Source organism: Gavia stellata, chromosome 4, assembly GCF_030936135.1.
Source record: "Gavia stellata isolate bGavSte3 chromosome 4, bGavSte3.hap2, whole genome shotgun sequence".
Classification (NCBI taxonomy): Eukaryota; Metazoa; Chordata; class Aves; order Gaviiformes; family Gaviidae; genus Gavia; species Gavia stellata.
The window spans coordinates 2,314,466-2,338,589 of record NC_082597.1 but is presented as its reverse complement, the minus strand read 5'-3'; the positions used below and the strand labels follow the sequence as shown (position 1 = coordinate 2,338,589).

General features: G+C 48.6%; 1 protein-coding gene across 1 annotated transcript in view; it reads left to right on the top strand.

The window, feature by feature from the left end:
- LOC104257945 (collagen alpha-1(VII) chain-like) overlaps positions 1 to 24,124 on the top strand; it is a 103,272-nt gene that overhangs the window by 44,011 nt on the left and 35,137 nt on the right. Inside the window, exons 40-64 of the mRNA XM_059815998.1 lie at positions 373 to 432; positions 1,289 to 1,324; positions 2,436 to 2,516; positions 3,407 to 3,442; positions 3,998 to 4,042; positions 4,327 to 4,398; positions 5,863 to 5,898; positions 6,013 to 6,048; positions 7,625 to 7,666; positions 7,944 to 7,997; positions 9,368 to 9,406; positions 9,589 to 9,624; positions 10,471 to 10,605; positions 11,233 to 11,352; positions 12,810 to 12,938; positions 13,213 to 13,329; positions 19,287 to 19,367; positions 19,479 to 19,529; positions 20,805 to 20,840; positions 20,960 to 21,004; positions 21,599 to 21,643; positions 22,272 to 22,307; positions 22,665 to 22,700; positions 23,257 to 23,316; positions 23,990 to 24,115. Coding sequence (XP_059671981.1) covers positions 373 to 432; positions 1,289 to 1,324; positions 2,436 to 2,516; positions 3,407 to 3,442; positions 3,998 to 4,042; positions 4,327 to 4,398; positions 5,863 to 5,898; positions 6,013 to 6,048; positions 7,625 to 7,666; positions 7,944 to 7,997; positions 9,368 to 9,406; positions 9,589 to 9,624; positions 10,471 to 10,605; positions 11,233 to 11,352; positions 12,810 to 12,938; positions 13,213 to 13,329; positions 19,287 to 19,367; positions 19,479 to 19,529; positions 20,805 to 20,840; positions 20,960 to 21,004; positions 21,599 to 21,643; positions 22,272 to 22,307; positions 22,665 to 22,700; positions 23,257 to 23,316; positions 23,990 to 24,115 — 1,590 coding nt within the window. The remainder of the gene's footprint in view (positions 1 to 372; positions 433 to 1,288; positions 1,325 to 2,435; positions 2,517 to 3,406; positions 3,443 to 3,997; positions 4,043 to 4,326; positions 4,399 to 5,862; positions 5,899 to 6,012; positions 6,049 to 7,624; positions 7,667 to 7,943; positions 7,998 to 9,367; positions 9,407 to 9,588; positions 9,625 to 10,470; positions 10,606 to 11,232; positions 11,353 to 12,809; positions 12,939 to 13,212; positions 13,330 to 19,286; positions 19,368 to 19,478; positions 19,530 to 20,804; positions 20,841 to 20,959; positions 21,005 to 21,598; positions 21,644 to 22,271; positions 22,308 to 22,664; positions 22,701 to 23,256; positions 23,317 to 23,989; positions 24,116 to 24,124) is intronic.

Sequence of the window (24,124 nt, the reverse complement as noted above, 5' to 3'; positions counted from 1 at the left end):
TGAGCGCAGCATAGGACATGTTCAAAGAGTGAGAGAATGAGTGGAGCAGGGTCATGCCACCACAGCTTGTGCATGGCAATGGAAGAATTGCGGCCAAGGTCTGCAAGGTTGGGATGGGGAAACCGAGGCACATCCTGGCTTCCTCAAAAAACACTCTAGTGGAAGTTGGCTCTCCACAATAGCATCTCTCAGAGGTGGCAAGGAGTGTTGTCAGGAGGGGAGAGGGTCCATGTGGCGGCCATAAGGACAAACTGGGAGGTAGTACCAGCACAGGGTTTAGCCGTAGCTGTGTCTCTGTCATATGTGGAGTTGCAGAGTGGAAAAGCTCCCCAGGCGTTACACTGAGACACACATCATCATTGATTTTTGCAGGGAAGTCCAGGTTTCGGCATTCCTGGTCAACCTGGGCTAAAGGGAGACCCAGGCGATAGGGTGAGTGGGGCAATACGCTTGATGTGGAAAGGGGAGGGCTAAGGAGGCAAATCAGGAGGTTCAGAGACAAAATCTCTCTGTCATCTCCATGCATGTGAATTTGCTGGCCTTCACCCCTGAGGAAATTAATACTGGGTTGGTGACAAGGAGTTGGGCTGTCACCCTGTGGTTGGTGATCCCATGGTGATCTTGTGTGATGGGGTAGTTAGCACTGTCTTCCACAGTCAGGTGCAAAGGGTGGGCTCCTCCAAAATGCAGAAAGAGGATCGCTCATGAGTCTGGAAGAAAGCAGAGATGGTCAATGATCAACTCATAATTCTGTGAACAGCAAAGCCAGGGAAGTCCCATTTCTGATGGCTTTGTGTCCTGAAAGTGAACTTGACCTTTTTCTTCCTGACTTCTGTGTCTAAGAAGGTGCAAGCTTCTGGTGGCTCCCACATGAGTTCACTGATGTCTAGGAAGGGTTGGGTTTATGCCTTGGTGTTCCCTCCTACGGGGATATTAATAGTCCCTTTCATTTTAAACCAGCAAAAACTTGAAAAACCTAACATCTTTGAGGTGCCCACCCCTCTGTCAAAGCTAGTCACCAAAGTATTAATGGCTTCAAAAGTGGGGAAGACAGATGCATCTAGACAGTGTGTGCTTACAGCAGCCCCTCGTCTCTTAGGACACCATCTGTTTTCCCCTTCTCTGCATTTTACTACACTGTTTCAGCTGCTAATACCTGCAATCATAGAGCAGCTTTGCAGCGCTGAGTCTGGTGTTTACACCCCTTAGATACAACAGAGGACCCTCACTTGAAATTATTCTACCTGTATCATTCTTGCCATGTGACTAACGGTCTGTATTTCTGCAGGGAAATGTAGGTTTGTCTGGCAAGCCAGGTCAGAAGGTGAGTCTATGCAGTGATTGCAACACATAAAGCATTGTCTCATGACTGATGTCTGTGTCACCCAAAGCATCTTGAGTCAGTGGGGTTTTAACTTCGCCATGGGGCTAGTGTGAAAACATGGGGAGTGTTCAAAACCCGAAAGGTCTGAACAAATTCTGCCTTGCTGGAGTCTCCATACGACACACAGAGCCCTGCTTAGAAAAACAATGAAAAGATGGTCTTGCATCTTTAATGAAGCTTTAAAACAATCTGCAAATCCTGGCTTGTAGGATTCCTCCTCGCAAAGGTTCAAAACTGGTCAAGAGAGGTCCGGAAAACATCCCAAATGTGGTGTTTGTTCAGTGAATCTGTCTTGCTGTGTACATTTCTCAAACAGCATTGCTCTCCAGGTTTGGCTGAAGGAGTGTATGGATTTGGGAAATGTTACAGCATGATACATAGCCCAATGACTGGAATATTTAGGCTGGATCAGCTTCATGGGCAGGGAGAAATTAGATGTCAAAAGAGATAAATGAGATGCATCCAAGACAGGATGTGTAACAAGATGTGTTAATTCAGTTGCAAAGTGGAGAAGGTAGCAAGAGGTATTTTGGGTTGGGAGAAGGCATGGTGAGGTTGTTGAGTGGTGAGGAAGGTCTCTGTTGTACAAACATCAAGCTGAGCAGATGCATAAGTACCCATCCGTGAAAGGTCAACTGATTTTTCATGGGAATAGAAGTTAAAACATGGAGGGGGAACTGACCCCGTGTCCACACCGTGCTCTCAAGAGCGGACCCGTCTCCTGGGTCTCCACCAACGGGCTGCAAAGCTTGCTGGAGGTGGAGAACCTCAGAAGCATCTGTCCTGCAGTGTCTGCCAAGGCTGATTGTGGAGTCTGGATGGACTACATTAGAGATGGATGCTTTGCAGCCTAGCCTGCTAAGCAAATACTATAAGCACAGCCCTTCTTAGCACAGGGTAGATGCTCTGAGCCCCAGCTTCTGCCAGAAGTGTGGAAGCAATTGCATGGCTATGGGGCCTGGCATGCTGTCTGAATATGCCCTGCAATGTCTAAAATGTGAGGACTATGAAATGCAGAAGAGGAATGTAACAACAGTCTTGTTTTCTTTAGGGGGATATAGGCCTGAAGGGAGAGAAAGGTGAACCAGGATTACCTGGGAAACCAGGCAAGACCGGACTAAGAGGTAAAGATGTAAGTAGAAGCTAACAATCCAGTCAGATGGTCATGCCGAACCCCTTGGTACGCCACTCTGAACCAAGCTAACAACTCCAGGTTATGCCCTTGCAGTAGCGAGTAGGAACAAGTGACAAGATGGGACCGGTCAGAAATGTGTATGTTATACAAGCCTAGGTGGGGAAGAGAGAGGTCTCAGCACAACAGTGGTCAACAAACAAGACTGGACAAACTACCTTTAGTTAGGCATGGTGGTTTGCTCATCAAGGGATCTAACTTCTCATTTGCTCTGTCCACTCTCTCATTGCAAGTGAGGAGGTAGATCCTTTGCAGATTGTCATTAGGGCGTGCTTTAGGCTGTGCTTCATGCCAGTACTCTTTACTCTTGGTCCAGGTGGAACAAGTGCATGGCACCATGGCATTTGTGTTACACTGCCTGGACACAGCATTTCTTACTTTTTATTCAACATCATACCCTTTCATCACTGAGTCACATCTGTCTGATGTGCAGGGCGCTAACACAGTGTGCAGCCACACCAGCCCTGAAGGGCTTGCTTTTGTTTTTAGGGCATAATAGTTCCCTCTTACAATCAAACAAGGTGGCCCCTCAGAAAAGCATCATAACTGGCTTCAGGAAAGCCTCCCCTAACCACAGTCAGTGAAGACATTTCTTCAGTTCAAAGGGCTGAGTTGATCCCTGAACATCAAGTGGAATAGGATCACCAAGGGAAGGCTTGAAAGAAAAGCAGCAGCCGTGTTTCTGATCCTGTGGCACTGCTGCCCAATGCCCCTGACTCCAGAGTCACCAGTAATTTCAAAATAAGAGCTTTTAATCCGAGCAGGAAATTAGGGTGAAAAACTTGGTCACAAGTGGAAATGTAACCTAGCACTTTTGCATTGTGTTGTAGGGAGAACCAGGGAAGAAAGGCACCTCTGGGACCAAGGTAATCAACGGGGAGCCCACACCTTCCAGAGTTACATAGGTACCAAAGACAGCGGGCTCCCTCACAGCTGGAGCTCTGGGTACAGCAGCGTAGGAGAAGGGCTGCACTGAGTTAGAGTGAAGGTCTGTTCATCTCAGCATCTCACCTCCAAGAGCGACCAGCTTCCCTGGAGGTCCTGGGAACAATGCAAAAGCAGGATGTCCTGTGTGAGAGGTGATGTCTCATGGTTTTGATAGCTCTTGGTAGATTTTGCTTCCATGAAGTTAGTCACCCCACATAAACGTTTAACACCCTCAAACCCCCTGGGCAAGGCATTGCACAGGTTAGTTAAGCAGCAGCTGGAAAACTACACACTTTGATTTGTTTTGAAGCTGACCCCTGCTCATTTTATTTCCTGTTTACTTGTCCTTAGGTTAGATGAGACTACGAAGAAACCTCTTCATCTCACCCTTGGCTTTTCTTTCTCTTATTTTAGCTTTGTTTCATCTTTCAAAGTTAAAGGCTGAAAAAGAAAGGCCAAAAAAGCTTTTAGAAGCTCCTACTCCTCTCTTTTAGGGAGAAGCTGGTGTCCCTGGAGAACCAGGAGAGAGAGGAATCAGGGTAATAATTGTTGTTATTATTATAATTTTCTGTCCAGGTGAGTGGTGGGGCATCAGGGCAGTCTACTCTGCTGCTGCCCAGGCACCCCTGGTCCGTGCAGGAGGGGAGGACTTCCTTCTCCAGCCCAATGAGAGTCCCCACTTGTATTTGCACATGGACATTTCTTTCTTTCCTGAGTGAAAAATTATGGAGGGGTAGCATTTTTCTTGTTTGTTTTACTTTTTTGAGCTGCTGGATGTGCTCAGAAATAATTTCTGATTGCTTCTCTGAATCCTTTCTTGCAGGGTCCACCTGGACTCCCAGGACGGCCTGGAGAGAAGGGGATAAAAGGCGATACAGGACAACCTGGAAAGGATGTAAGGCAATCCCTAAAGGAGCAGTTGAGAGAGGGAGGACTTGGGATAGTGCAATGCCAATCAAAGAAACAACCGTATTTTCTTCTGCCTTACAGTCTGCGAGACGTAGAAAGCTCCCTCCCTCTTTCCTGGGGAGGGGGTCTCCTCTTCAAAGGGAAGATTAGGGCTGTTTCTCCCTTCTTATTTATAGAACAGAATAGAATCATTTAGGTTGGAAAAGACCTTTAAGATCATCAAGTCCAACCATAAACCTAACCCTGCTAAGTCCACTGCTAAATCATGTCCCTAAGCGTCTCATCCACATGTCTTTTAAATACCTCCAGGGATGGTGACTCAGCCACCTCCCTGGGCAGCCTGTGCCAATGTCTGACAACTCTTTCAGTGAAGAAATTTTTCCTAGTATCCAATCTAAACCTCCCCTGGTGCAACTTGAGACCATTTCCTCTTGTCCTGTCGCTAGTCACTTGGGAGATGAGACCAGCACCCACCTCACCACAACCCCCTTTCAGGTAGTTGTAGAGAGCGATGAGGTCTCCCCTCAGCCTCCTCCTCTCCAGACTGAACAACCCCAGCTCCCTCAGCCGCTCCTCATCAGACTTGTGCTCCAGACCCCTCACCAGCTTCATCGCCCTTCTCTGGACACGCTCCAGCACCTCAATGTCCTTCTTGGAGTGAGGGGCCCAAAACTGAACACAGCATTCGAGGTGCGGCCTCACCAGCGCCGAGTACAGGGGCACGATCACCTCCCTGCTCCTGCTGGCCACACCGTTTCTGATCCAGGCCAGGATGCCGTTGGCCTTCTTGGCCACCTGGGCACACTGCTGGCTCATATTCAGTCGGCTGTCGATCAACACCCCCAGGTCCTTTTCTGCGGGGCAGCTTTCCAGCCACTCGTCCCCAAGCCTGTAGCATTGCATGGGGTTGTTGTGACCCAAGTGCAGGACCCGGCACTTGGGTCCACTTGATTAGCTAGAGCACAAGTTAAATAGCAGGACTGTGCACTGGGGGTTTCTGAGTGTGCAAAAAGTTCCCCAGCCCCATGCTGCTGGAAACGAAATGCTTAACACTGTTACAGTCTCGTGAGGAAGGGAAATGATGCACTTACACTCTGTCTGTCTGATTTCCCTCTAATAGCTTTGGAAAACACTGGCTAAGATCAGCTATGTTGTCAGAGGTCTCAAAGACATGATGTGCCTACAAACTTTGTGAAACTGAGCAGCTGACTAGGGGAAAGTCCCTAATGAGCCTACCCACTGAGGAATAGGCTAATAATCTCACCCCTTATTAAATATCGGAGAACTCCTCCACAGGAGAGATGTTGAAATCCAGGTTTCATTAGCTCAACTGCTCGAAGACAGGCTTGTTAGTCTGTTGGATGTTGATCTGGCAAGAAGAGGGGAGACTGCTGAGACCCCCTCCCCTACCGTGGCTTGTTCTTATCCTGCCTCGTTCTCCACCTCCTAGGGAATCACTGGAGAGAAGGGAGACAAGGGCGAATCTGTAGGTTTTCATATTCCCATTTATAACCTTGCATGAGAGAGAGTCTTTTTAGGGACTAAAATGTTGAATTGCACCACTCACTATTTTTGGTATGGTGGTATTGTATCTTCATAGGGTGAACCTGGGATGCCTGGGACTCCTGGAAGCATTGTGAGTAATGCCTAATTCTGTTGTCTTACACATTTTTTCAGGGAAGGGATATATTGAGATTTATCATGAATCCTGGGTACCATGGAGGACGCATTGCCAGAACTTACTGCTTGCAACAGCGCATGTTGTAGAGTGGATTTCCCTCCTAGCCTTATCAAAGGTGCAAAGCATTGTAGCTAGCTCCTCTACAGATATATGCATAAATCCTACCCCAAATAGCTTGTTATTGATGATTCAAGAAGACTGTGACACAGAAGGGACTAAAAGCTAGCTATGAACCCATCTGATACCTTTAATCACTACCTGTTGTGTAATCAAGGCATTTGGGCTCCTTCTATAGTCAGGACAGACAGATGCATGCCTTCTGGGAAAGGTGCTTAGGCAGACGGGATGACTCATGCTCAGGACTCTCCTGTGCCTTTGCATGGAGTTTTCCTTTGGATAAGAGGCCTAACACCAAGTTGAGTCAGATGAAGAGCAAGCAGCTTGACCCAGGTTCATCAAAAACAAGGCTGGAAGAGATTTTGAAAGGTCATTTAGGTGATCAGGGTGGTGTTTCAGTGCCTGAATGTGCAAGGAGGCATTTTTTCACCCTGTTGGCTTCAGTGGAGGTAAAGCCATCCCAGTTCAAAACCAAACCACTGCCTTAGGACTGGGAGCCACAGCCTCTTTGGGAGAGCTGTGCTAGTCTTTATCTTCCATCCCTAGGAAGAGGGATTGGCAGGATCTGAGTAAGAGGCTGCTTCAAAGTGGGCAAAATGCTACCGATCACCTTTAGCAGTATTATTGCTGTACAAAACAGTGGTTTCTGCCAACTTCAGAATTCAGGACAAGCGAGGAGCAAGGAGTCATTGCAGTCTGGTGATGGATGCTTCTCTTCATATATCGCAACTCTCCACTCCCAACCCTACTAACATGCTGTTTGAAACCACCCCATTTTGTGGTTCCAGCCCCATTTTCAGATGTTGTTATCTACCGGGGCTCCTGTTCACTTGTCTTTCATGTGTTCTGCACTACTTGGACTCTGGTATGTTTGGGAATGGGACATGGGGATATCAAGCACACCCTGTTCCCTTCAAAACTGGGAAGAGCCTTATTGCTCCAGGGTATGGCAAGATCCTCCTCTGCTAACACATAACCATCTCACTCCATCACCCAGCCAGGTGGTCTTAGTGTTCAAAAGGCTTGTTCTCACCCATGCAGTTACCCAACCAGCTACTCGAAGATCCCACTAAACGCCGATGTCAGAGAGGGACCTAAGCAATGCCCTGAGCAGCAGGGAAGTGGTGTCTGTGTGACCCCAGTTCCCTTTGAGAGGGACTTCATTGGAAATGCAGATGTTGACATCAACATCACAGCCACCCTGAATCTTTTACCCGTGAGAGCAAAGATGCTGCAGTGGCTCCCTGTTGGTTTGAGTCCAAAGATTTAGGTTGCTGGCTGATTTGGGAGAAAGCAGCTGGCTCTGTGCCCATGGATAAGGGCTAATGGGGATAAAAGACACATGGAGGTGAGAGCTTGTATCAAAGACATCATCATTCACTTTGTGAGCAAGGTTTCTTCTATTTTTTTGCAGGTGTCTTCTCTGGAGAACACCATCACCCTGAAAGGCGACAAGGTAAGATCTCCTTGCTGGAGAAGATGTGTGTTGAAGCTGAATATGTGATTATTTAAGCAGCACATTTCAAGGGAAGAGCAGAGCTGCTCAAAATTTAACTTATTATGTGAATCAATGAGATAGATAGTTACAAGAAAAGGCTGATTGGTTCATGTGGAAAAGATGTTGTTAGTCTGGGGCCAGTATGTGAGGAATACCATAGTGCATGATGAAACCAGCATCTCCACTGGGAATTTTAGAAGGGATGAAGAACTAACATGTTCCTCCTGGCTTACAGGGGGATCACGGAAAGGATGGCTTGAAAGGTGAAAGGGGTCCTCCAGGCCCAAAGGTAAGTCCCAAATACATGGAGGCACCTTTGTGTTGGTGCCATTGTGTTGGGCTGGCCAGGGGGGAAGAGTACCCATCTCAGATCTCTTCTGACACCCCCCCCCAAAAGGCTGGGTTTTCAAAGCAGAGTTTCTGAGCTGCGCTCGTAAATTTGTGGTCGCAGTGATGCTGTAGTCCTTCAACTTGCTTAAGCAGTTACACGACATTTAGGCAGGAATATGTTCAGGAGCCAGATGGGATAAATTTCTAAAATGTTCAGGGATGTTATCTTCCTTTCTTTTCTCCCTGCAAGAGCACATTAGAAAGTGATGGAAGGAGAAAAGGTTTCTGATACCACACACATCTAGAGATTTTTAGAGTTGGGACCAACTCCTTCACTTAAGGGAGAGGAAAATGCCAAAGAAGGCAGCATCAGCAGGCACAGGTAGATCTTCTGATTGGCATAAGATCCAGGTCTTTGCAAAGGCAAGGACTCATCCAGGTGACATGCATGGGCTGTGCCTCAGATGTACCCAGTTCAGCTAGTGCACCCCCACAACGTGGCTCCTTCTGCCTAGCACACCTTGGCATGGAGATGCAGTGCCGTCAGGGCCTTCCTGGCGCCCTTCATTCCACCGGAATCTGTCGATACAGAAACCAGATTTCAGTGAAATGAAGCCCATCAGAGAGGCAGGTCACCCCCACCTCAGCAGATGTTCCTCACCCCGCCACCGGATTTCCCAAGCCATTGCAGCTCATCTGTCATTTCATCTGCAACGGTGGCCCAGGATCACTCACCTGGAGGGCCACGCCATGCTGGGCAAGAAGAGACGGACAGCCTGTCCATGGGACTTGCTGTTGTGTGACCAACCCATTGGAGATGTTTGACCTAGACTGCGTGTGGCAGTACGGAGGTCCACCAGGACCACAGCTACCTCCAGAAGGGACCGTCAACCACGGGGGCACCTTGGCCATCCTCCTCCTTGCTGCTACCTTTGCACAGCTGCCACAGCAGTGACAGCATCAGTGGCACTGAGGGAGCCTCAAAAACCTTTGCTTCTTTACACACTGTGTGTTGCCAAGGAACGGAGAAGGGGATGGTGCAAAGCTCTGGTCCAAACCCCACTTCGATGATGCTCATGTCTGGCTCTGGTCTAGGCCTGCCCTGCAAAATGCAACCAGCAGTTGTGTCCAATGGAGGAGCGAAGGAGCCCGTTGAGCAGGGTGGGATTCAGCCCCCTTCTCTGAGCAGGAGGGGCTTTGTCTGGGGTCACTGAGCAGGCTGGTAGCAGAGTAAGGGCCAGATTTGTGACTCTTGACCCTCCTCAGAGCTCTTCTTGCTGCTTGTCGGGAAAGTGACTTATTTAATGAGTTGTTCTTGTTCATTTGAAGGGAGAACCCGGTCCACCAGGCAAAGGAGTGGAAATGAAGGTAAATAAAATAAGAATTATAGAGCATATTAATGTTGGAAACACTTCCTACTCTGCCTGGGGTTGGGATGGCAGAGGGGACCTAGTGTGTGCCCCCAGGCTTAGCCACCGCCGCCCACAGGACCAGCTTCCTGGGCTGGAGGAGAAAGGAGGAGAAGTTTTGACCCTGCTTTCCTCTTGCAGGATCTGGAGAGGCTTTTTGAAGCAAATGGTATCAAGGTAGGTAACGCTCTGACCTTGCTTCTGACAAGGTGATTGTAATTAAGCTTTTTCCTCTATTCCCTCTGGCCTTCTGGAGACTATGTGTGCTCCCCCAGGTCCAGCACTGGCACTCACAAGAAGGCAGGGTTATTACATTTCCTTTTACAGCTTACCATATATATTTAAATGCTTCTTGGACAGCTTTTCTGCTGCTATGTTATGGGCTGGATGGTGGCTTTGAGGCCCATGTGACATTGAGACTTGACCCATTCAGAGCTTGGTGCTACACAGCCAGCAAGAGGAGACCCACACAGCCCTCTGGGTTCTCTGGGCATGCTGTGTGTCCTGTTCAGCGCAAAGTCCAGTTTGGGTTGTTCTTTAGCTCATAACACAAATAATGGCAAGTAATCACTGTGCAATACAGCAGTGCTAGACTGGTGGCCTCCCTCGCCACTCTCAAGGTTGCCCTCAAGCTCAGGAAGTGTGATGAGGCTCAGCTTTTGGTATCTACCCCGCAGGTACTTATAGCTGCGCTTGTTACCTTCAGCTCCTTTCTGTAAGCTCTGGAGATGTGACTGAGGGAGGTGAGGGACTGACTGATCTGGTCAAAGGTAGGGGTTGTATTTAGGATGGGGACACCCACCACATAAGCACCATCAATCGGCTCCTAGATGCCTAAACCATAGACACCTGTATTTAAATCAGCCGTTGGCTGTGGGAGCACATCACTTCACCAGGTGCCCTGTGAGCCCCACTGGAAATGCGTTCGGTCGCTGTTTCGGGACGGCTACACTTGCATTGTCGTGCGTCAGGAACAAGAGGGTGGCACTGGACTACTGCCTTAGTGGTCTCCACTGGTTGCAGCTGGCACTGCTGAAGGATCTCTCCAATGCGCTCCTGCGGGATGGGCTGGATGGGCTGGTGCGGCAGCTGGGTGGCTCCAGGACAAGCAAGACCTCCAGGAGAAAGCAGGTACCTCTGCATGCCACCAAGCGCAGCGTGAGTGTTATCATCTGTCGTCCTCAGGGGGCAGACAGACCTGGAGGGAAATGAGAGAGAGAGAAATGAATCATTGAAGGCTTCAGGGTCACCTCTGTCATCAAGCAGGTTGTGGTGGCTTGCAGCCACTGTAAGAAACAGTTAAGCTGGAAGAGGCTAATGGCTCACACCAGGATCTTGGATCTTCAGGTTAAACTGATGGGATTGCAAAGCACTCTTTTTTACGGTGGAAATAAAGGAGTCGGTCAACCGTTGTTGTTGATGGAGGTAGCTAGAAGCCATCCTCCGAAGCCATCAGCTTCCTTGTGCCCTTTGAGGGCTGGGGGTTGCTGGAGGGGAGCAAAGCAGCTGAAAGCACGAGAAGCGATCACGAGGGCAGCCTCAAAAGCAAGAGGGATCCCAGGGAAGCAGAACTAGCTTGGAAGGAAGGCTTGGAGGTGGGCAGCAGGGAATTGCTGACTACTCACTCCATTCTGGTTCGGGAAGACCACCAGGTGGGAGAGAGCATGCTGGAGAGATGGGGCAGTGGGCAGAAATAACCCATCAGGATCCAGCTCTTCGCATGTGTCATTCCTGGGAGGTCAGGTTTGTCTCAGCCACATCGACTCACTCTTTTTGATGTTGCAGGATTCACTGGTGTTTGATACTTCTCGTGATGTCCTGGCCAGCACTGAGGTGACAGAAGAAGCACAGAGCCTGGAGGTGGAGGCTCAGTTTAGTGTGCCGATGTCTGGAGAACTCCCTAAGGTGAAAATAAGCAGCAGAGTGGATGGAGTGTAGTTATATGGATTTGTGCTCATGTCCATCTGGTCTGCTGCAGCAATAATATTAAGAAATTGCACATCTGATGTGTACCGGCTGCCTGTGAGCTCCCAGTCCATGCTCCAGTGATGCCTTCTGCTGATCCTCCTCCTCCCTTCCTCCCCATCCTTCTTGTCTTCTGAGCAAAAACCAGCACAGGTTGGGCTGGTTTCAAGCCATCCCCATGCTGGTTATCTGTTGAACTCGCCCTGCAACTTCTTACCTGGAGGCTGTATTCTAGGTGCATCTCTCCTGCCCCAGTAGAGATGGATCCAATCCTGCTGTCAAATTGGGTTGAGATTGCCCAAGAGAGGAGTCCCTCCCATGACTCCATAGCCCTTGTTTGTTTCAGTAACCAGGCTAATTGCTAGAGATAATCTAGTCACCTGCATCTTTTGCAATTGCAAGTGACAAATAGCTTGTGTTATGGGAATTACGAATTTATTAGCAATGTTAAGGCTTAATCTCCATGCTGGACCCAAGTTCCAATGTGGTACAGCACACCTGCAGGAATAACATCAGACAGCTGTATCCAGGTCACATCTCATAGCTGCTGGAGGAGTCATGGATCTTAATTTGCCTGTACTAGACAGTCCTGATAAGAGATAGTCCAGGAAATAGTGCCTGCAGCTGAGGTGGGGCTTTTCTAGTCCTCTTTTTACGACAGCCAAGAAGTGACTCACTCTCCATAAACCCTTGTTGGTCACTGGTAGGAAATGTTGTCTCTAATTGGAGCACAAGAGCTGTGGGGATGTTTGGAGCCAACTTCTGATGATTTTATCTTCTTCTGTGGTTGGTTCAACAATGACCCAGTTGCTTAGGCACTCAAACAGGGTGAGACAGGCTCATTCCCTCTCAACTCCAGGGACGTGCTGTGATCTCAGATGAGACGATGCTTTTCTGGATCATTGCAAACTGGATGATAGCATTTTAGGGGCTTGAGAGGGGATGAAGTTCTCACCAGTAGATTTGTTTGCACCAAGAGACACAAAACTGGATGTGTGCCAGCAACCCTAGAGCTAGCAATGCTAGGGTTTGGCGTAGAGAGACACCAAAGCTGTTTCTGTTGGGCTTTGGGAGCTCAACCCAATCTGGCGGAAAGGGTTGGGGACCTCTCTGCTTATCTGGGCCAGTCTGTCTAGGCTGGACTTCAACCAGAAAGTTGGGAGTGAAGTGGTCAAAGCAGCCCTCCGACCCACCAGGGATCCTTGCAGTCTGCCCCAGCCCATCCTTGTTGGCACTTCCCAAGTAAGGTGCAAGAGAGGTCTTGGCACCTTGACTCCCCAGCCTTGTCCTGCTGCCTCTGAGCATGCTATTGAATAAATGTCAGTGTTGGTAAAGCAGTGTATTGTGGATGATGTCTTGACTTATGAAAAGCAATAACTTTTCTTTGGTCTCCACAGGGTCCATCTGTTGGTGGTTCTGAACCTGCGTACCAGCCCCTAGGAAACCCTCCTGAGTCCTTGGAGAAAACATCTGAGGAAAGAAGGAAGGAGAGAGACTCAAGAGGGACAAACACTTCTCTCAGCAGTGTATGTAAATGCCTGTTCAGTGACTTTTAATTACTTTTCCATTTGTGCTGATTTAATAGATGCAAAGTGGATACATTTCTCAAAGCTTGATTGGACAAATCCTTGCAATTCTCTGAGTTTTGCCCCTATTTTACTGAAGTGAAAAGCTAAGTTAGAGAAAGGGTAAGGATGTCTGCATGAATTGGTGTCAGAGCCCAGAAAAGGGTCTCGCTTTCCATCTTCCGCTCTGGTAATTAGTGAGACTGTGTTGTAGCTCACCTACCATCCTCTGCAGAGCTTGCCTGTGCCCTCACCGCACCCGGAACATGATCTGCAAGGAAACCAGTTCACGGAGCTTCTCGAGTCCTTGGAGGAGAGGGTAGAAGGACAACCACAGCAGGACACCAGCCATGTATGTCTTCCCCAGCAGTGCTGGAGATAAGTGTGGAGATAAGTGGTAGACTGGAAGGGACTGGGATGCACATCTCTCACCCAGTGCTCAGAGTCTTGGGACAGGTCCCCCCCACATCCTCAGAGGAGACCACTGCTTGGGCATGGAACTTGGGCGGGATGCTGATGGCCAACCTTGACCTCTGCATACAGGCAGGGAAGTAGGAACCCCCCACAGAGCCCTTGGCAAATGTTTTGTTGGTTAATTACCCACTTTGTTGGCGAAAAAAAGGACAATCTCTTTCTAATCTGAATCTATCTGGCTTCAGCATCCATCCTATTCTTTGGGGCTTGGTTGGCCTCTATCAGAAACAGTGTGGCCAGCTGGAGTTGGGAAGGGATCGTGCCCCTGTACTCGGCGCTGGTGAGGCCGCACCTCGAATGCTGTGTTCATTTTTGGGCCCCTCACTACAAGAAGGACATTGAGGTGCTGGAGCGTGTCCAGAGAAGGGCGATGAAGCTGTTGAGGGGTCTGGAGCACAAGTCTGATGAGGAGCGGCTGAGGGAGCTGGGGTTGTTCAGTCTGGAGAAGAGGAGGCTGAGGGGAGACCTTATCGCTCTCTACAACTACCTGAAAGGAGGTTGTGGTGAGGTGGGTGTTGGTCTCTTCCCCCAGGTGACAAGCGGCAGGACAAGAGGAAATGGTCTCAAGTTGCGCCAGGGGAAGTTTAGGCTGGATATTAGGAAAAATGTCTTTACTGAGAGAGTGGTGAAGCATTGGAAGAGGCTGCCCAGGGAGGTGGTGGAGTCACCATCATTGGAGGTGTTCAAGGAACGTGTGGACGTTGCATTGTGGGACATGTTTTAATGGGCATGGTGGTGTTGGGTTGATGGTTGAACTTGATGATCTTACAGGTCTTTTCCAACCTTAGTGATTCTGTGATTCTGTGATGGTTTAGTGGGCATGGTGGTGTTGGGTTAATTGTTGGACTTGATGATCTTTAAGGTCTTTTCCAACCTAAATGATTCTGTGAATAGTGGATGATTCTCAATACTTTTTTTAATCAGACTTGTAATACTCCAGGGACAGTGCAGACCCCAGACAGAGAATTTAAGATATGCCCAGACAAGATACTTCCTTTTCCTTCTTACTTTTCACAGATGTCTCAGAATAGTCCGCAGACCCTCAGGTTTCCCTAGTCTTTTAGACCCTGGTATGCACCCTCCTGAGCCCAGCTCTGGAGTGCAGAGTCTGACTCCCTAAAAGAGAAGGATTTTGGCGTCTGAGCAGGAATTTGCGGACTTTCTCCTTTTTAAGGACTCAAAGACGAGCAAATCGTAATGTAACAAGCCTTTATAGGTCAGTTGAGCCAAGGTGTCTGTCCCAGAGGAAACATGATGCAGGGTGACTCCCCTTACCTCTTCCTTCAAGATCTGCAAGACGTTTGCCTCTTAAAAAGCTGAAGTGGTTTGTTACTGCACCTCAGCTGAGGGACAGTAGCAAAGAGAGGTTTCTTCCATAGCCAGGAGTTAGAGCTGCTTTACAAGTGCAGGTATATGTACCCTCTAAGACATGTTATATCATTTTCAGCAAAGCTGGAGGATGCATCAAGGCTGCTAGCAGCAGTGACCACAGCTCAGCTGATGGGCAGTAAGTTGTGGTGTTGCTGCAGTGTGGTTGTCTGAGCCCTAACATCCCATTTCACTCTTTTTTTTTTTTTTTTTCCCTGCCCTCTTGGGCATGCATTTTCTTTGAAGAGCCCAAACCATGCTCCACTACCATGTACCAAACCCAGCACCCTCCAGTTTGAACATCACTGTAACCATAAGTGCAGAGTCCAGCCCAACTTGGAGACCCTTCCCCAACACCACGCACTGAGTGACACTAACCCCAGCGATGGAGAGAGGGCAAATGCATTCACCCAGTGCTGTTTTAACACTTTTGCATATTAATGTGCTCCTGTGTGATGGAGGGAATGCTCCTTCTGAAAATACTCAGAGGCGGGATGCCTACAGCCTTAAAAAGTGAAACAAAACCAAAAAACCCCTTGGATGTTCGCTTGCAGCTACAGGCACAGTTACTGCTAGGAACAGTATCAGCAAGGCTTTTTCTAGGAATAGCAATGGGAGGGGTAGCTCAAAGTTGGGAGACCCTGTTGGAGAAAATCTTGCTCTGATTTGAGTAGTCTGCTGAATGCTTGCTTCTGCTCCCATCGCTTTAGCCGTCTCCTGGCTGGCTCTGGAAATTAATACCACGCTGAATCACGAAGCTGGAAGGACCTTGGTTGCAGCAGCCACGAGAGGGCTCCCGGCACAAACACACACCCGCACACGCACACACCCCACACACCCCTGTACGTGTGCAAGCTGCAGCTCTGGAGACGGTGGCTTGTGCCATGAGCATCCATCAGCTTTGTTTCTCCTTCTGGATGTGCCCTTTCCCTTGGCTGGGCATGGTTAAACTGGAGGGAGACCTGGAAGCACAGAGGATGGAGCCCAAACCCCCTCATTTCTTGTGGGATTGGGCTGCAGGAGCCTGGATGAGGTGGGAGCTTTTTGGTGCTCCACTCCTGAAAGCAGATAGAGCTCAGTCCCTGTGGACCTGCACCCAGAGACCATGAAATTGGGGGGGTCCCAAATCTGTGGCTCCATTTGAAACTGTGGGATTTAGCTGTTCTGGATGCTCTTTATGAGCAGACACCTCAAGGCTTCACACGTGCCCCTGCGTGGAGTCATTTAATAAATCAGACCCACCACAGCCACAGCATCTTCTTCCTCGATGAAACAGGAGTGACCCCTATTTGTTTGGGGTCTGGGAGCTAAATGCATCCATGTGCCCAGACACCGTGGCCGTGGCACTGGGAAGGAAAAGGGACGGTGTGGCCATGCCAAATGTGACATTTGAGCAGAAAGGAGAACTGTCCTCAGTAATCAAGTAAACAATTAATTTAATCCCTGCATCCCAAGGACCAAATGCAGTCTTCTGTGTCCCATTTGGGATGCTGCTTTTTTTTTAAAAGCCCAATGGGAAGTGCAGAGCAGAGCCACAAAACTGATTCCCATCTGGCTTCCAGGCTCATGCCTAAGACCATACATTTTTTAGCTCAACTCAGGGTGCCTGAGATGACTTGATTTCTGCATTGAAGAGCTTTTGCAGGGTGGGAGATACCAAATGTTAAAGGGCTCTTTAATCTTGCAGGGAAAAGCGGGAGAGCTGGAGGGAGGAAACTGAGGACTTATAATTCAAATGGGAAATTTGAACTCAAGCTGATTAACCCCGGGAGCAGGCTGGAGGGAGATGGGACAAGGCGGGGATTCCCCGTCTGTCGCTGCCTGAGTTATCAGGAGCAGAGCACGTGTGGCTGGGGAAAAGTTTGCACTTTGGGTTTATAGAGATGATCCCCTGCCCTGTTGGGGCTGGTGTTCAAGAGCCCTATAGATTAGCCCGTGCAATATCAGTGCCATCCGACAGCAATGCCGCACCTCGGTGTTCGGCAATAATTATTGGTGTAATCCTGCAAGCCGGTACTGCCAGACACTTCTTGCTGAATCCCAGCCCAGAGGATTCCCCATCAAATGAAGAGTTGTTTAAAGGATGGGCAGATAGCACCATCCTTCCTGCTCTCATGTCCGATGTTCCCCATTTTGGTAGGGGCATTTGTAAAAGCAGAACAGCTGCCACAAGTTTTTTAGGGCACTTCAAACCCCCCAGCACAATAGTATCTGCATCCCAGGGTGTTTTCCTCAGTTGCATTTGACATAAAATCCCCTTTATCCTCAAGAGGAGGGAAAAGTGTGGTCCAAAGGCAGGGAAACAGGAGCAGCCCCTCTCTCCCTGCAGCTCCTGCATCCTCTCATCCCCGGTGGCTCCCGCAGCCAAACTGAACTCAGCGGAGGGCGATGCAAGGGGAGCGAAATACAGCCAGTTGTTTTCCCGTCAGCAGCAGCTGTGATCACGAATTTTACCTGTTAAAAGGTTCATGGGACCCTAGAGAGAAGCAGCCTGTAATAGCCCAAGAGCTTAATCTCAGAGGTGCAATTTCTGGCTGGCAGGAGTTAATGGGGGAAGTAAATTAACTGATATAAAGAGGCAGGATGAGCCCAGGTACACGTGCCTGTGCAAGAAGCGGTGGCCAGCTACTCTTCCCGTGGATGAGCCACTTCTTTGGCATTACAGGACCATACCGGGCAATTCCTGCCTCCTCTGTCTCCCAAATCCCCTGCAGTTAAGCTTACTCATTTTCAGAGTTAATTCAAATAAATGCCCCTGGTTGTCTCCATGTGGATAAACTCATAGTCAATTTTCCTACCTGGTATCTTCTTGGCTGTTTCTGTTTCTCTCTTTCCTGTACCTCTTTCTTTGCAGGAATATTTGGTTTTTTTACTCCCCCATTTTTCTCTTTCATGTCCTAATTTTATCTCTTCCTTTCCTCCTTTTGTCCCTTCTCTCTTTTCCTTTCTTTTTTACACTGCCACCTGCCATCAGCAAATCATTCCTTTAGAAAGCAGCTGCCTCTCTACTTTTCTTTGAGGTGCCTTATTGCTGGCATCTCAGAGCAGGAAACTGCTAAAATTGCAGAAGAATTGCAGAATGAAGGAGAGTTATTACCCCCTGCAATTTCCCACCACCCCAGTAAATGGCAGCTTTATGAGATCACATGCATACGGGTCACCTTCAAAACCTCGGCGAGGTCTTGGCAACCTGCGGGCTTGTCTCGCCGCTGCCTTGTGATGCTATTCGCAAATTGAACATGGACCCGTGCTAAAGAGCAGCAGCGTTTTACAGCTGGTCTGCACGCAGATGAGCTGTGACCCAGTGCAGGATGGATGGGAATGTCCATGTTATCTCACCTGATGGTGCCATCTGATCCACCCAGAACATCTCTGCATAAGCCTGGGAGATGTTTCTCTAGCCTGTCCCGCAAAACCACTAGCCTGTCCCACTTCACTGACCTGTCTTTTATTCCTCCTTCTCTCTCCTCAACATGTTTCAGTAAAGAATTTCAATTTTAATTGGACCAAAGTAAGTTTTGGGTTTTTTTCCTTACGTATTTTGGTGAGTCAGAAACTTCTTGGCTTCATTACCCACTAGGTGAAACTCATCCGGCTAGTTAAAATCCAGCAAAACAGGACTATCATCCCTGCAAACCTGACAGCGTAATATCCAGGGCTGGACTAACCAGCATTTCTTGGAAGTCCTTCATTTAGGATTTACTTTCCATTAACTTTAACCATCTAAAAGTCTCAACACATACTTCTAGGTGAAATTAAATGAGATGAATCCAGGTCTTTGTTTCTGCAACAAAAAATGTGGGAATAGTGCTAAATAATTGCACCCCATCCTGATTTTTCCCTCTCCTTCATGTGCTCCCAGCAGGTCTCAGGGTTGGATTTTGGGTACAAGGAGATGCCCAGCTTTCTTTTGTTATAAATCAATTCACTGCTTTTTTGCTTTCATATCAAAATATTCACCAGAACTACACTGCGGTGCTTCCACGGTGTGGTTCGGGGAATAATTGCTGTACACTGAGATATCCACCAGCTAGGAATATTCTAATTTTTACAACAGCAAGCAGATAATTTACCGTTGCTAATATGGAAAAGAACAAACAATTTGTGATCCAGGCCAGTAACTATTTGTACAAGCTTTACTGTGTGTGCCTTAAATATATATTAGCCAAAATCATGTCCACTGCAAACATCACCAAATGGCAGGTTAATGTGTAGACATTAATAGGCATTAATAGTCGTGTTATTTCATTCAGGTACACTGGTTACATTAAACGCATAGCAGGTGTGTTACCCAGTCATGGCTGGTGCAGGGAGGCATTTGAAGTTCAAGGTTGCAATATTTTAGGGGGTTTTATTATTTCTTTGAAATAGCAGTAAATTAATTGTACAGTGATAAATAATATATATATATTATTATTATATATATAATATTAGGTGCTCAGCAGGATGCTGTTTCTCTTCCTGCAGGAAAATGTGAATTTAGATGATGGCTCTGCACCCCCGAGGCACATTAGAGCCAGGAGATCTGCGGAGCAGGGGAGACAGACGGTAAAGACCCCGTTTCACCGCAGCGGCTTTGAGCTGGCCTGTGTGCAAGAGCAGGGCCATCGCTGTGATCCAGGAGGAAGCGGTGACCCTTCCTTGTTGGCTCCATCACAGGTTCATCCCCCCGGTGTCCCGGGAGCTCGGAAATCCCCCTCTGGATCCGCGGTGAGTGAAGACCCCATAGAAGGGTGTCTTCAAACACATGACGCAAGGGGAACCCCAATTGCCCACTTGGCAAAGTCACGATGAATGTAGATGGGGGGTGAAAGGTTAGTGATAAATATTAATAAATAAAGCAAGAAACAGCTGCAGAAGGAGTTATTTTTCTTGGCAGAGCAGATCGTTCTCCCTGTATCTGGCAAGGGAAATGTGATGCTCGGCAAACAGAAGTGGGGAAAATCAAACTTACTCAATGAGGGAACATAATAACCTGGTTCACGGGGAAAGCAACATAACTGAAGGGTGTTTTGTGTCCTGAGAGTGTAGAAGATATTTGTATGTGTGTTTAAATATATAAATATATGTGTGTGTTTATAAACACATACATCTCTGACATACCTGCACAATTTAGAACAAGAGGAAATGGCCTCAAGTTGCCCCAGGGGAGGTTCAGGCTGGATATTAGGAAAAATTTCTTTACTGGGAGAGTGGTCAAACATTGGAACAGGCTGCCCAGGGAGGTGGTGGAGTCACCATCACTGGAGGTGTTCAAAAAATATGTAGACGTGGCACTGCGGGACATGGTTTAGTGGCCATGGTAGTGTTGGGTTGATGGTTGAACTTGATGATCTTACAGGTCTTTTCCAACCTTAGTGATTCTGTGATTCTGTAATTACATTGCCGACTTTAACAAAATATGCCAGAAATGGAAAGTGCAGAGTTGATTTTGTAAAAATCTAGGAGAGAAAGACCTATTTCCAGGAGTTAAGGATGAAAACTTCTGAACAACACATTTCCCCTAAGTTTGAATGCATTTCTTTGAAAGCAGTGAGTGACCCTTGCCGTGTGTTCCCAGGGGGGAATGGCAGCACTAAGCTGAGCTTGTCCATGCCATGAGAAAACACATCTCTTGTCATAGCCCTCCATAAAGGGTCAGGGTTAAGGTGGGACATCTGTGCCATTGCTAAAAGCCCGGTACTGAGGCATTTCTTGGTTCACGGACCCTGGTAGCCCATATGCAATAGACAGCACCAACTCTCAGATGTCCCATCCTGGCTGGAGCAGATCAGAAGGAGCCTGGAGGCCACCCTATATCCAACCAGGGGCATTTTGATGGGTGTCTCATGATCCCTGGTAATACACAGCTTCCCTACATGATGCCTCCAGCCTCTCCACTAGCTGCCTAACATCTTGCTGCTCGGAGATGTCTTTTCCATAGCTTAGGGGTGAAACGTTTCTCCAACAGCACTCCCAATTTCCTCTTTTCTTTTTCAATTCAAGGCATACCCAGGCCCTCATCACCCGAGGAGAATTAAGGTACAGCATTCATGTTGTACTCCTCTTACCGCAGCTGCGTGTGGTGAAGATGCAGCTGGTTCTTTCTCCTATCACGCCGCATCCCAGCCCCGTTCTGTACGTGCTTTTTTTTCTTACAGAAGGAGGATACTGGCCCGGCAGATCCACCCTCCCATGCCCAAAAGGTCAGTGCTTTTGTTTCACCTTTTAATGCAGATAGATACCCAACGGCGCTGGGGGGAGGCAGGATAGTGATCCATCTTCCCAGGGCAGTCTCATTTGGAGGCGGAAGAATCACAGGTGAAAATTGGCAAGGCCGGTGAGTTCAAGGGGTTGGAATCAACAGTTTAGACCATTGGTAATGAGCAGAGATCCCAGGCTTGAACCTTTCACAGCTGATCCAAACACGGATTTAGTATTTTGGGGATCCTTAATCTCTCCTCTGTGAACTTCTCCCATCTCCCTTAAACTCATAACACCTTTTAACATCTGCAGCAGCCTGGGGCAGGGAGAACCCCAGCTTACCACTTATATCTGGCCCTTACTCTGCAACTGGTGTTTTCTCTCTCTACATTGCCACTGCACAGGATAGGAGGGATGGGGTCAGAGGCATCCCCAATCTGGTTTGGGAATGCAAGTGATGGAAATGAGGGGTTTCTCCACAGAGGTTTGCCAAAAGCTGATGCAGGAACAAGGGCAGCACCCTCCAGATCAAAAGAGGGAAGGAAAAATGTAGCAGTGCATGTTTGCAATTGAAGATGTTGTCTGTTGTTTTCCAGGGAGAAATGGGAGCTCCGGGAGCCCGTGGAGACAAAGGAGAAAAGGTAGTGATACTGCTTTCCTGGCCTGAACGTCTGAGGCCAGGAGAAGGCTGTCTGTGCTAAGAGGGTCTGGAAAGGGAGAGGCAGCTGGGGGTGTGCTGATGGAGAGGACATTCAGGGTCTATGGGAGACTGTGCCGATATAAATTGGGATTGCACAATCCCACCTTTATCCCTGAACTTGGCTTCGTGTTTCTGTTCCCTCCCTTCCAGCAATGCTAACATGCATCTGCCATGCACTCAGGAGTAAATGCAAGAATTCAGGGGGTTTTCCTGATGTTCATTTTCTGCTGGATCAGTGAACTAACCCAGGTGACAGACAAGCAAAAGCCAGCCCTGGCACAAGGACAGGGATGGAAAAAGGGCCACACAAAACACCATTTCATGAACACTTTTGGCAGCAAAGGCTTATAGGGACCAAAACGGCAGATTCGGGGTGGTGGGACCCAGATATTCAGGAGAAAGGCAGACAAGGCAGGGTTGTTGTTAAAAGGTACAGCCCGATGGGGAAGGGGTACTTTGCATGGGCTCCTGTTTAAACACCTGTGTGGTGCAGCATTCTGGGGACACAGGCATGAGAAGGGAGGGAGGGAGGGGAGGTGGCTGGAAGGTGGATGGTTTTTGTCTTACAGGGGCAGCCTGGGGAGATGGGGGAACCTGGAGAAAAGGTGAGCTGTGGAGTCGGTATCAGCAGCTGGAGCAGGACAGCGTTACCAGATAAGTGGCCCAAATACAGCACTGGAGATTGCCATAGGAAAGTCAAAATCTGCTGGGTCAGCCCAGTACTCCATCTCCTTCCTGGGAGCAGTGCGGCTCTGTGTCAGGGCATTTGACTCTTCCCCAGTCATGCAGCCACTGCCCACCTCCCCTGGGGTAAAGAGGTGGAGATCAGAGGGGCCAGTTGCTCCATGCTGCCGTAGGCTATGAGCACAACGGGAAACCTTTGCTCTTGCTCAGGGTTGCACTGAGGTGGTGCTTCACATGACCTCTTGCACAGGCTTGGTAACTCTCTCTTTATTTCGTAGGGCACCAAAGGAGACAGAGGTGAAAATGGTCAAAAGGTAAAGAACAACGTTGATACCACAGTCAGGGGTGTCTCTTCTTATACCGTGAGAGCTTGCCTCCTGCTCTCCCTCCTCCTTTTGCCATACCTAACCTCCCCATCGCAGGGGGAGGTGTCTAGATAACCTCTTGAGATGTGGGCTCAGTGTGGCCAGTCACTCACTGGGGACCCAGCATCTCTCTGTTGACTAGGGAGGGACTCCAGATGTCTCACATAGACAGGACACCCACCTTATAAATGAGTAATGTCAGAAGATGAGAGTCTCGCCCAGAGTCTTCTGATACCATCTCCACTAATATTCCTGCAACTCAGCTCCCTCTTTTCTAAAGCTGTTTAAATGCTCTCAGCAGCTTTGTCTCTCCAGGTCAGATATGACTTCCCATCATCTAGAGGAGGTGTGATGATCAGGGAGGGCTCTGTCAAAACCCTCAATGTAGGATCAGCTCTGAGGGACTTCCACTGGCTGTCCAGGGAGCAGCATGAAGCAAGCTCTCATTTTGATGGGCCCACAGTAGAAGCAGTGATCTTAATTTTTCCTGACCTTCTCTTCACAGGGGGAACCAGGAATTGGATTCAGAGGTCCCATTGGTCAGGCTGGGCCACCTGGATTTAAGGTAAGCCTTTCTTCTCTTCTAGATAGGATCTCACTTGTTTTTCTTCTGGGTCTTTCTCTTTGTAGTCCTTGCTTTCCACCGCTGGCTGTGGAGCACAGAACTGGCTGGGGCTACAAAGATAAAGCACCAAAGCCAGTCCCAGCCTGGGAAGGCAGGAACACCATCACATGGGTCTGGGACAGAGGGAGTGCTCTGTGTCCTCCAAAGGGCTATTTCAAGGCAGGTGAGGTCCAGAAGATAAATATCATAGAATCATAGAATGGTTTGGGTTGGAAAGGACCTTTAAAGGTCATCTAGTCCAATGCCCCTGCAATAAGCAGGGACATTTTCAACTAGATCAGGCTGTGAAATATGGCTGTGAAAAAAATCCAGGGAATTGTGGTTTCAGCAGAGAGGCATTTCTGTGATCCCTTGGGATGTTGCAGGTCTGCAGGGTTTGAATTCACTGGAGAGCTCTGAAGGTCTGCAGGCAAGGGGTCCCTGCTTAGCAAGCCATGGTACAGCCCTTTCTCCAGCCCTAGGACCTCTCTTATGGACCAGGGCTGGAGGAGATGTCCCCAATTCTGTGTACTGTTCATGTGAATTCAAGGAGACACCCCAGGCTTTCTCCAGGACCTTTAGGGGGGCAGTTAATCCCACCTAAGATCCAAATTTCTTGTGATTCACTCAACAGGGTGAGCCAGGGGCCCCAGGACCTCCAGGAGCTCAGGGCATCCAGGGCATTCGTGGCAATGCCGGCACCCCTGGGTCACAGGGGGACAGAGGGGCTCCAGGTCTGGCCGGGATGCCAGGACAGAAGGTAGGTGGT